We start from the raw sequence: 13,547 nt of genomic DNA, 5'->3' as shown, positions 1-13,547 counted from the left end.
TTATGGTGTCAGGTGAAAGATGAGTCGCATTCAGAAACAAGTTGGATACGCGTTCGAGTGTTCGAGTTAGGCAGCAACTTGGTCGCGCCACAATGTCTGGTCTAGTCCGGTGATTTCAGCTCTGGCTTTGTGGTTTTGGTTTTGGTTTTGGCTTCGGCTTTGATTCGCGAGAGAATTAGTGTTTCACAAATTAATAAAAACTTATATTATGCTAATTTGCTTTATTGTTGTATTTGTTTCATTTCGAATTTTAGCGCTCTTCTTTTCATTTTTTTTTTTTTTGCTATTGGCTGTTGGCTGCTTCTATTTGTTGTAGCTTGTTAGATTTTACATAAAAGCTGACCAGCGGGTATGCAAATTTTGTACTCAGTTACTACGGGCAGCCAATAACAATTGGTGGATCCACTATCCACCATAAACGGGCTGTAACCCTGGCCTCTGGTTCGGGGTAAAAGCTGTCGCTGTCGCTGTCGCTGTCGCTGTTGCTGTTGCTGTTGCTGTAGCTGTATCTAAAATTAAAAACTGAAGCTTACCGGTTCTGCGTTTAATTAATTTGCATTTTGATTTGTAGCGGTTTGATGCTTAATAACAAAGGCGGTTGCCAACACGCGCCTCAATTGGCATAATCGCCATTTAAACAAATTTCACCCGAATCGAATCGAATCGAATCGTCAGCGCTCTTTGCGCTAATCCATTAAAACAAGAACTGGTACTAATAACACCCGCCTCGCCTCGTCCGCAGGAGCGGCGCACCAGACTAGCTGGCACCGCAACCGCAATCAGCTTGTCCCAATACTACATATATATGCATATAATCGGCAAAATAAAGCTAAAGAAGAGAGAGTGAAAGAGAGAGGGGCAATGCATTGTCAACTCATAATTCACGCGCACGCGTGAATGTTCGCTTTAGAGCCAACACTAAGCTCTGTTGCTATACGAGACGTTACATTGCGAGCAGTGTTGACAGCAATTGTTGACGGAAATTAGATAAATTAAGTTAATAAAAAAGATAGCTAGCTTTATATATATTAGCCAATGTAGCTAGATGAAACGATAGGCGCTGTATAGAAAAGACTGCAGCAGTCTTTTTGCTTAACAGACAGAAGAAGAGCCAAAGAACTTCTTAAAGAATTCTCTCTGTATTAAAGATAGGATGATGAAATTTCTACACAACATAGATAATAACATAACAAATATTTCTGTATACAATTAACTGAAAAATCGTGTTTTTCAACTTGTTTCACTCTACGAGTAAATCAGCGACATGTATTCTTGATTAGTTTCAGTCAATGAAGATTTCTTTTTATAACCATAACACTAAGTTGAAGTCCGAATACAGTAAAATGTCTATAATTCTTCTAGAATTATTGTCTTTTAATAAGATAAATCCAGTATTTGGAATAGAGGCAATCGTAAGTCTTTTATAGACTTAGTCTTAGTCTCTCTCTTTCTTACAGTTATCTGTCGCTTAATTTATTTTATGCTCATAACCTGTTAATTTCAAGATTGGGGTCACAAGAGTGACAACTTAAGATAACAAATTTCAAATCTGCTCGGCAGTTCATCTATATAGTATATAGCTAGATCTGATCTGACGTGAAAACGGCTAATTTGGCTACACTGATTGCGAGTGCTTTGTATCTTTTTTGTTTATCTTTTGTATGGCGAACCTCTTTTATTTATTTTTTTTTTGCCATTTATATGGCCATTATATACTATACTACGACTACTTGGCCTGGGCTGCGGTTTCGTTTTGTTGATTTGCGCTGTTTTTAGCGACACGTGTTTCAAATGTTCACTTCGTTTGATTATTTATTTGGCGCGCTCGCTTGTGCCAATTTATTTTTTGATTATCTGCGCATACGTATCTATCTCTCTCCATCTATCTATCTACGCGTTGGCCAGTCAGCCTTTTAAATTCAAATTAGCAAGCATTAAATGCACGCGACAGTCGCTGCCCTCTGGCCACAGAGCTGACTGAGAGAGATTGAGGTGGGGGAACTATGAATATTTAAAATTTACGACCTTAAATTGTCAAAGATTGATGATGAAAACTTTTTGCATTCGATATTATAATTTAATTTGATCATTTCACAGCTAACATGAATAACCTGCACCACATGCACTTTAATTTATATAACAAATGTAATTGATTTTTAATGCTCGTGTTTGTTCTGCGTCAATGTATTAGTGTGGCTGAGGTGTATCTGCATTTGTATCTGTATCTAAAGTGCGAGAGAAAGACGCCGCACAGCTTTTGGCTTTGCATAAACAACGAGTTTGCTGTCTTTATGATAAAAGTTATTTATATACCAATTTATATTTAAACAGCAAACTGTGTTTCATTTGTTATTATTATTATTGTTTGTCTCTATATATAAATATAAATATGTTATGCTAAGACTAAACTGAGTTGAGTTGAGTTGCGTTCTTTGTGCGAAACTGAAATTCGATCAGCGGCCAAAAACATTTTCCCATGTGCCAGTTGTTAAAAGTTTATCTCGTTAACAATCAAGTTTGAAATGTATTAGCACGCAAATCGGTTATAAATTAACTATGTATTTAGCATAAAACAAAGTCCAGAGACAGTACACTTCTGTCTAACACCAAATTTACAAAACTCCACATGTATCTCAGTTATGTGCGTAACATATATTTGTCTAAATTTGTTAATTTTATACTGCAGCTTAATGCTGATCGTTGAGTAATTAAAGCAGCTAATGAAGAGCTTTGTAAATAATTTTATAACTACTATGAAATGCTTTGGTGAACTTCCGCGGCATGACCTTTCCCACACACATCGCTAGATGGACATGTAGATAACAAATATGTTTATTATATATATTATACAATATGAAATGGAACGAGCTGCTCAAGGCGAGCGACTCGACTAGTTGCAAACCGTTAGTCAGCTGGGTAATAATAGTTTGTTGATTTGCGTATTGTTGTTGTTTTCCACAAACACTAAACACTTGACAGCAGTTGATGAATTATGTTTATGAGAAAACACTTGCTTTGATTAAGCTGTCGCTTGTGGTGCAAAGCTCTAAGCTGAGCTTGAGCTCAAGTGTGTGCTGCTGACACTTGTTGCTACATTTAGCGATCGTTAGATAGCACAAAAAGAATAAACATAAAGCTGCGGCTGACAAGCGAACAAAACGCATAAATCAATAATCCGCATCGCAGCGGAATATTCAGTGTCTGGAGGAGCGGCGTGATAAAGAGCGTTGAAATTATGTTCTGTCGCTAAATAAATACATACAGCAGGCCCGCTGATAATGAAGCTCATAAGCAGGCGAAATCGAGACAGAAACAACAACAATGCGCATAATAATACAAAAAAATGATCTTCAATTTATTGTACGTTGACGGCTTTTTAATGAAAATCACTTGGCTACCAAAAACCGAATTAATAAGGGTGTGTGCATGAGCATAAATATGTATATATAGATATATATTGGTATATACATATATACAGTAAATATTCTATAAAAGCAACTGCTACACAAGCAATATTCAATTAGACCTTTTTAGTGTTGCCAATTGCCTTTTATTTTAATTGAATAGTCTTTAGTCATCACTAGAGCATAATTCTTTAACTATTATCTTACTTATGTCATATGTTAATAGCATAAACTTTCATATGCATTAAACTCTTTCTATTCTTCTTTCTCACTCTAATTTTAATATTCATAAGAAATACACATTGACGCATTCGCCAGAAGTCGTAAAGTAATTACCGAGAGAAAGTTGAAATCAACTCACACAAATTTAATTAAAACAATCTAAGCACTGGAAGCTTGTTTTAATACATTATTAAATTAATGCCTATACGCCTTATTATAAATATAAACAACAACAAAGCTGTAGAGGAATAGCAGATCTAGAATGAATTGATATAAAAATAAATAACTAATAAAGCTGCACCAATACTTATAGTCAAAACTGATTTATTTAAATATATCAGCAACTTTTACTATATGAACTTTATTGAATAAAATAGCTACAAATTAGTTGCTTTTATAGAATGCTTACTGTATTTGCATTTGTAGAACAGACGCTGTTCGCCTCGGTTGGTTACTGTGCCGGCATTAGTTCAAATAACAAATCGATACAAAACACACTTATGAACATAAGAATCAATATGCTAACTATAGACGTCACACAATATGAACATTAATAGTTATGTTTGTTTGTTTGCTTGTGTATATGTTAATACTCGTATGTCATATGCGAATTGATCAACATATGAATTAATTTAGCATGAGAATGAAAACGCTTTTGACAATAAAAAAGTTGATATTTGTGTCTTTTGAGCGTTTCATTCATTCATTCAGTCAGTCTCAAACGTGTTCAATACACGTCTGTGTGCCTTTCAACCTTTTAAGCTAAGCTAAGCGTATGCTTTACTTTCTTAAAGCGGTAATTAAGCTTTCAAGCCGTATTATTTAAATAAAAACAGGCTCAGCTCAGCCTGGCTTACTTTGTATCGCCAGCTCCAGCTCCAGCTCCAGCTCTTTTGGGATTAAAAACTCAACTGCATAATTTCAACAGTGACTTAATGGCCAACTCTCACGCCAATGGACTGACAACAGCAGCGGCGGCAGCAGCAGTTACAACAGCAATGCTCTGATGATAAAAACAACAATATCATAAACACCAATCTGTATGACATTTTAATTATGTTGCTGTCAAAGCGCAGGCAGCGACGCAGCGTCCGACGCGCGCAGAGCAGCGCTGGCAAGTTTTCAATTGTAATTAATAATATTTAATAACAGTCGTTGGCATCGTCGCAGTCAAGTGCAAAGATTGAAATGTTATGGAAATGTTTTGTCATCATATCGAATCCGACACTCTCTCTAATGTTTGAATGGGGGAGTGAATGGCAGATTGATGGCAGCGGAAGTGCAAAGGCAAACGAGGATGCGACGCCCGCAATTGAAATTGTCAGCATTGACAAATGGCAATATGATAGTTCCGCAAGTGCATTGCAGCAAGCACTAGAGAGTGCGCAAATATTTTGCAGCAACTGTTTTGACTGATTAGAGACATTATCAGTGAGGCCAACAGTCAGACACTTCCAAATGGAATTGTTGTGTTCTGACATTAACAAGATCTTGTAAACCAAAGTGTCAAATGATTCAATGCAATTTCCAACTGAATGCGGCAACAGTTTGTAACTGTGTGTGTGTGACTCATTTGGCATTTGGCTTTTGACAGCTTTGGCTTTGGCTAGTCAGCGATTATAAATGGCTTTGCAGCCCAGTTGACAGGATAGCGGTGTAAACATGTTTTTGAGTTGCGATTTGCTTCCGATATTTAACTGGACAAATGAATATGCGATTAAGCGTGTGTGTGTATGTGTGTGTGTGAGTGTGTTGAGTGCTGGTGGGTGGCAACTCAGCTGCGGAGCACGCGTAATGCCAACAAAGACATTAAATTGAGTCATGAAGCGAAGCAAAATCAACAACAAGAACAGCGATAACAAGCGCTGAGCATCTGCTCAGTTAAATGAGGTGTTGGTATTTTATATTATTATTTTATTTTTTGATTTTGTATGCTGTGTTCTTGGCGTTCACTTGCTCTCAACATGCGCTTTAATAAGTATACGCACTCTATATGAATTGGATTCGCTTGGCAGGCGGACAGGCGCCGGCATTGAAGGCCAATAATGTTTGTTTAAATCTTTATAGTTGTGTCTGTGTGTGTGTGTGTGTGAGTTAAGCGCAAATAAAACGTAATGAAGTGTATGGCTAAGTAGGAAATGTAAACTAGCATTAAAAACAACAAGAAACAAACAAGAGGCGCAGCAGCAACAGCAACAGCAGCAACAAAAACTTTTAAGTACATATTAAACAATGAACTGGCAGCAGCAGCAGCAGCAGCAGCATCAGACATTCATATTTTTGCGTAAAGCATAATTTTTAATATTTATGTGGTTTTTTGCGAAATAAAATAAATCAGCAGTGCAGCCGAGACGTCACTCTCTGCCCTTGTCTCCAGCTTCAGCTCAATCGCCGGCAGTTGCAGTTGCAGTTCCAGTTGCAATGCTCTGCGCCTTTGGCTCTGATCACCGATCACAGTGTAAACATCATGTGTGGCATTCAGCGCTGTGTAAGGATTTCAGGAAACCAGTTGCCCGCTTGCTAGTTCGCCAGTTCGCCAGTTGGTCGGGGCCAAGCTCGGCGCAATCGTTTGTACTTGTTAATGGCTTTGTACGCGTAATTATTTTAGCAAGAAGCCCGTGTCGCCTGCTCAGCGCGACGAAGCGAAGCGACAACGCCAACTTGCTCCAGTTTTATTTTTTTTTTGTTTCCCAGGCTACACATACATATGTATATGGCTATAGCCAATTTATATATCCGCTATGTAGCGTCAGGTGAAAGGCTCAATTGGGGATTTGTTCTGTTGGCTTTTTCGTTTTTCGTTTCATATTTAATTGGGTGTTTTTATTGGCTTTTAATGATACGCGAAATGATCGAAGCTTGTGTCCGCGGGCGAAACAGCGCGACCCAAGCCAAGCTGCCCCTAGTGCCACGCCCTCAAGCCAGCCAGCCAGCCAGCTAGCCAGCCAGTTGCAGTTGCAAGCGTGCACAAGTGATTGTTGCCCAACCAGGCGGCTAAAGCTTCATGATCAATATAAAGTTCAATCAATGTCTTTGCTGGCAATTATATTGCAAAAACGAAAAAGCAACAGCAACGAAAATAAAACCAGGAGAATGTTTAAGTATTGTTTTTTAAAAAGAAATAATAATAAAACTCAAGCGCGTTGCGCTTATGCTAATCAGAATTAATTTTCTATCATATTTTATCTCGCAGTGCATATCATAGCTTGAACCTTAAGCACTTTCAGGGTCTGGCATTAGCCACAAGCGAGCCAAGAGAGCGAGAGCGGGAGCGGGAGCGAGAGAGAGCAAGCTATGTTGACAGTCGAATATTTTTGCCGGCCAGCTGATAGCCGGCAGCTGAGCTAAGCCGAAGCCGCAGCCACTCACCTGTTTGCGCTCTCTGCGCAGTCAGCTCAGTGAGCAGCGACGTTGACAGCGCAGCAGCAGCAGCAGCTTCTTTTTATGTGGCGCTCTGTTATCTGCTGCTGGCGTCGCTGCCGACGTCGACGCCGCCGTGTGTGGTATATAAGCTGAGGCGCGGCGGCGATGCGGTCAATCAAACAGACGACGCCTTCAAGTCTAGCTGCACGCACGAGAGTGGAGTTGGAGTCGTCGGCATATTTCGTGGCGCTTCTTTCGGTTTTTGGCAAGCAACAAGGCAAAATTTTTTGTGCATACAAAACTCTCAACTGCGCGCAATTCAAAATTATTCCAAAATCTGTAAAACTTAATTTCTAAAGTGCAAGCAAACAAATATAACGCTGTCAGTCAAACGAAGAGCTTATATTTGAATTTAAAAAGTTAAAAGTGTAAGGATAAACAAATATCCTTTGTAAAAAAGTGAAACTATATATAGATATAAATAAAATGTTAATGAAGATGCAGCAACGTGCGCTTCTCCCACTGGCCTTAATGCTCATTTCCTGCGGCGTGGCCTTCGCCTGTCATGGAAAGTTAATCGGTAAGTACTCCCCACCTGACCAGCCCCAATTTCGCGTCCAACTACCGCGTCATTTGTATGCCACTGTGCATATTTGGGGGCATAAAAATAGACATTTGTTCAGTTCGCATGCATAAGTAGTTGACAACAAAAAAACAAATCGACAAAACTGAGGCATTTGGATTTGTTTCTAAATTCTTAGCTGCTGACACGTTTCTGTCATTTGTTTTATGAATGAAAAATTGAGTGCTTTGTGTGCGGCTGCGCCTCTGTAATTTAGGCAAATACGTATATTCTTTATCGTTTATGTTTAGTTAGCATTTAGCGAAAGCTGCTGTCGAGGGGCGCTTGAGAACTTCTGTGTGCTGCTGGGCATGACTTCACCTTCGTCGTCGCAGTCACAGCGCATAAATTCTGTATGATAATTTCGTATACAGCGAAACCAGTTGGACACACAGGTTGAATTATTGAGAATATATAACAAAAACTAGCCACTATATACAATACTTATGTCGAGAAACTTGTCGCAGCTTAAGCTGCCCATAGTAGCAAAGGCCACTCAACTTCAAACAAAACACAAATTTAATTTTGATCAATTGTGTTAACAAAATCTAAGCGCACATTGAACCACATTGAAATCGAAGGTAGCTTAATTGTTATTAAACAACAATTTATACGGCAATTTGATTTTGTTTGGTCATTGGGCGTGTGTAGAACCTTTTGGTTCATAGCACAATACTTTTGTTTTCTGCACGCGCTGACAACAACAATAAAAACAACAGCAGCAACAACAACAACAACAACAACAATAGACCTGTTGTTTGGCTAAATTTGTTTATAACAAAAGAGTTTTTATAGTGCGCGTGTGTGCGCGCGTAGTGTTGATTAATGATGGCTTCTATGCTTATTTCTGATAACTCTAACGCAATTTCACACAATGGAACTTATCGCTTTGATAGTCATAGAGAGTATTCGGGCCAATCTACACTGGCACTAGCAGTGGCTTGTGGCCGAAACGTTTTGTTAGCGGCATCAATCAAAAGCTCAACGCGCTAATAATGTAATTAAATATGTAGATGCTCAGGCAGAAGCAACAGCGACAACCACTTGGACAACAACGACGACGACGACGACGACAACAAGTAAAACAACAACAAAGATTGCTTGGGTGATAATCAGTAAATGATAAATGAAACGAAACATGTAGCGGCCAGCATAAAGCATAACTATGAAAATGAACTCGAGCTAAATGCGTCAGAGCTCGAGTGCGCCCCCCACCGCACTTAGTACTGCGCACCCCACTTCGAGAGCTGCAAGTTGTCGTGCGTTCAAGGTGAAGTCAACGCCTATAGCTGTACTTGTTGCTGCTTCTTTTGTTGTTGTCGTTGTTGTTGTTGTTGTTGTTGTGCAGTTAAGCACTTGTTAACATATCGTTGGCATTTGGGCAGCACTCACTGTCTGGCGATCACTCTCGCTCGGCTCAAGTTTGTTGCTTAAGTCTTTCGTTTAACACTGCAAGCTGTTGACGTCTCGTTGTCAGCATTATCTTAACTATTTTTTATGCTCACTGCGCACTACTCACTACTCACTACTCACTCAATATGCAAATGGAGCCTGTTGCGGAAACTGTTCATCGCATTGGGGCATCGGTTTGCATCGACAGCTTTATGTGCAATTTGTCAGCGAGGGCAGCTCACAAATTTGCATAGCGCCTCCATCTGAGAGATCGCTGAGATGCAGTCAGGCGGCGCGTTTCAGTGTGTGATTGATGCGTATTGACTTAAGCTCAGTTGCATTTAGCATTTAGCTTACCGGTTCTCCTCCGGCGGCCAACTGGCTAGTCAGCGTTTATGTAAATAACTATAACATAACACTAACACGTCTTTAATTTGACAGCTGCGGTTTAAGTTTTGAGTTCGACAAGTTCTGCAAAAACCCGCTCGCTCATTGCTATTTTTAGTCGCCGTCACTAACCTTGAAAGCAGACTCACTAAACTCAAGCCCAGCATCGAGAGACTGAGCTGCTTAAGCAAACACCAAAACGTTCCCAACTCGCACACACAAGTTTGTGCTTGGACTCCGCTCAGCTCAGCTCCATTGACATCTAGACCCATATTTGTGCGAAGCGAGCGAGCGAGCGTTAAGAGTTGGAAGCGTAGCTGTAAATTTATTTACTTTTGCGTTAATTGGCAGCAGCGTCAGCGTGTCTGACTGACTGAGTGACTGTGGGCAAGGCACGTCGCTGCACTTGACCGCTGATACAGATGCCATGGCCATGGTCAAGTCAGGGGATACTCTCACGTCTTGGCAGCGCAATCAGCGCCCATCGGCGGCTCAGCTATTATTATAATTATTAAAAATTATTAAGCGCGCGTAATTATTTAAATAAAATGCGGCAGCATAAACCAACCACGCCCAGGACCTCAATCGCACCAGCAGCACCAGCTCGAGCGATTTTCCCAGCGACCTCTAAACGATGCTCACGTACGCGACTAATTAACAGCCAGCGGGCTCAGTTTATTCCCCATCTCCATATAAACCTTAAGTGTTATCCGTTCTGGATAAGAGCATGACATACTTAGTTACCGCTCTGTCTAGCGCGACAATACACAATGGCAATAAATAAAATGCGAAATTAGCTAATGTGTTGAATTTTTAATTGTCGCCTTTTAAGCAGCACGCGCCGAAGCTTTTAGCTTAAGTCGAACCGGTTGCTGTTGGCCCAAACCAAAACCAAAGCCAAAACCAAAGAAAGTGGGCTCATAAAATGCTCGTTAATTTAATTTTTATTTTATAAGCCTCTAATTCTCAATTAGATCTCGCCCAGCCAGTTGAGATTTGGCTGTACAGCATTATATAAAAGCCTCAAGCAATATTTGAAAATGTAAATTTATTTTTTTAATTCGTTAAAGTCCACTAAAAATTTCTTCAAATATAAATTAGTGATGCTTGAATGAAACCTCTGCGAATTTCAACACGCACACTCACACACTCACACATGCGAATTAACAATAAAGGCAACGAAAAGTTGAGTAAATAAATAAAAAAGTCGAAAACCGGCTCGGCTGTCACCCAATCCCAATAGCACGGCAGAAAGCATCATTAAGCTTTGTGGACATAAAAATCCACGCGTAAAAAACACAACAAAAACAACAAAAAAAAAACTTTATATTTTAAGCATATTAATATTGAACAAAAATAGAAATGATAGCATGTCCCCAAGTTAAATACATATTCTAATATATTTTATGCTAATTTCGACCTAATCATTTCAGCAACGGGCATCAGCACCGAGGAAAGATCAATCATCTTGCAGGAACACAATCGCCTGAGGCAACTCGTAGCAACCGGACGCTATCCGGGCCAGCCCGGCGCTGAGAATATGCGTGAGATAGTCTGGGACGATGAGCTGGCGGCGCGAGCTCAACAGTGGGCCGACAACTGCCAGTTTCGCCACGATCCACACCGCACCATAAGTAAGTTCGAGTCTCTGATCGTTAGCTTAAACCTAGCACGCACCCTAGGCTATCTGACTATCTGAAATCCCCCCTCAATTCACATAGCACAATACACAAATTGTATGCCGCCAAATATGACAATCGGCACAGCACTTGGTTAAGCGTTTTGCATGTTGCTCTCTCTATATCTCTCTAAATTAAGTTCACGGTAAAGTACGCACCTCATCCACCACCATCAGCATTAAAACACTAAAACTAACCCAAGCCAAGCACCAACCACTTTACGAAATAAGCAAAAACTGGCAAATAAATTGCATATACTTATATATTTGTCACCTTTTGTTGCACAGATCGCTTTACGATGGGCCAGAACCTGGCTATCATCTGGAGCACAGCGCCGCTGGATGCGGACGATGGTGACTTCCCATCGCGCATACAGAACTGGTTCAATGAGGTGCAAAAGTATTCCTTTGGCGATGCCTGGTCCCCCAAGACTGGCCACTACTCGCAGCTAGTCTGGGGCGAGACCAGCCTCGTCGGCTGCGGCTTTGCCGAGTACAAGGACAACGTCAAGTACAACAAGCTCTACGTATGCAACTATGGTCCTGGGTAAGTCTTTATCAGCAGCACTCACAAGCAGTTTGGATAGTAATAAATATTTTTACTTTACAGCGGCAATGTCGTTGGCTTGAACCCATATGAGGTGGGCAAGCCTTCGTGCGCCACCTACGGCATGAAGCCCTCGGCGCGTTATCAGGGACTCTGCGCAGCGCCCGGCGCCTCGGCGGCCAACAGCGTCTACGGCGGCAACACTATCGAAACGTATGAGTTTAGCTACAGCAAGAGCAACCAGCAAAGTAACCAGCCAGCCACTAACAACATTAACAACAGCCTATCACCCAAACCGAGCAACAACAACAAACACTTCAATAACCCCTCACCTCCTCCATTTACCTACTCCCACACTAAATTATCCAAACAGGCAGCGCCAGCGGCATCCACATCCACATCCTCAGCCACAGCCACAGCCACAGCCTCAGCCACATCCACAGCGTCGGCATCAGCATCAGCAGCAGCAGCATCACCATCAGCTTCAGCGTCTACGTCCGGCGGCAGCTCCTTTGGTACTAGCACGCGCGGTGGCAGTCAGGCCTTCACCACAGAGAATAATCAGCAGCAGCAGCAACAGCATTCCGGCAAGTATTGGCACAAGCTTGAGGCGTATCGTCCCAGTGCGGCGGAGTTCGAGCGGGCCGTACAGAAGCATACAATACTACGTACCTATATAGAGCCAGCTCAGCCCAGCGAGCAGCAGCAGCAGCAGCAGCAGCAAGAGCAGCCGGCGGCAGCAGTAGCGGACGCGGCGGCGGCGGCGGAGACAGCGCCTGAGGAAGAAGCAAAGAGCGCTGATGAAGCGGAGACACCCAGCACTCCAAAGCCAAGTCGTGGTTGGAGCATTCTCACCTGGCGCGGTTAGAATTCCCAACCAGCGCCCCCCAACCAACAATTCTAAATGCCGCAGAATGTATTAGCTCGCCGCTCAGTAATAACTACTATGTAGTATCCATTAGCACCATCTTCGATTCCGAAATAGTACGCAGCAGTTCGAAACTTAGGCGTCCTTATTTAAACATATATATTTTTTATTTTATCATAAACACAAACATTAACAAATTGCCATATGTATTTTCGGAATTGTATCTTATAAATTATTTATGCAAATCAATCATCCACTACTTACCGAATATTTGTATCAAATATTGTTAATCAGCGCTAAACATTCAGTTACGTTACGTAGTTAGTCGTAGTAATGTGTTCCAGCAAATAAAAACAGCCAGATGATATAGTAAATGCTTAACGACTTTTTTATATAAAAACATATAACGCGTTAACAGGCAACGTATAAACTTTAAATGCAATACGCAGGCGTGAGCTTTGCCTCTTGGGGCGTACGCTGAATAGCGCGCTGAATCAACTGAGAGAGCGAGAGAGAGACTGCGGCTGATAAGAAGGTTAAGGTTGAACTTGTAGTTCAGCTTGAGTTGGCAAAGGTTTGCTCATGAATTCATTTTGTCTAAACTATTAGCTCAGCTGACATCTAAACAAAGCAATGCTAACGGCTACACAGTGGGGTTAGCCCTATCAGCAGCACTTGAAATTAAAAGCAAGCTTTATTTAACTTTTTCGTATAATAGCTGCGCTGGCTTATCTATTGTTTCGCTGTCTGTCCAATGGTCATGTGGCGTGTGGCATGTGGCATGTGGCAGGCCTATTACACACTCCCCAAATTGCTATAAATTTTGCACACTGCACACAATGGGTGTCAATTTTATTTGTGACAACAAAATTAAGATAGCCCAGCCCAGGCTGTCAATTGCTATATCGATAACACACACACACACACACACACACACACACACACACACACACACACACACAGACAGTCAAGCAGTCAGACTGTATGACAGCTATAAAATATATGCAAAGCGGCATTTGCTGCGGGTTGGCCTTTTCTTTTCTATGCTGTGAGCTGCTTGCTCA

The 13,547-nt window shown here is 41.3% G+C and overlaps 1 protein-coding gene across 1 annotated transcript; it reads left to right on the top strand.

The window, feature by feature from the left end:
* The first annotated feature begins 7,155 nt into the window (after nt 1–7,155).
* Nucleotides 7,156–12,857, top strand: LOC108604400 (peptidase inhibitor 16). The gene is made up of 4 exons (XM_017993860.2): nt 7,156–7,569; nt 10,824–11,024; nt 11,357–11,615; nt 11,679–12,857. Exons 1-4 carry the CDS (start codon nt 7,476–7,478, stop codon nt 12,481–12,483), a joined length of 1,359 nt encoding a protein of 452 aa, XP_017849349.1. The 5' UTR covers nt 7,156–7,475; the 3' UTR covers nt 12,484–12,857.
* The last annotated feature ends 690 nt before the right edge of the window (nt 12,858–13,547 follow it).

This window comes from Drosophila busckii, chromosome 3R (assembly GCF_011750605.1).
Source record: "Drosophila busckii strain San Diego stock center, stock number 13000-0081.31 chromosome 3R, ASM1175060v1, whole genome shotgun sequence".
Lineage (NCBI taxonomy): Eukaryota > Metazoa > Arthropoda > Insecta > Diptera > Drosophilidae > Drosophila > Drosophila busckii.
This window is presented reverse-complemented; position numbering and strand designations above follow the sequence as displayed.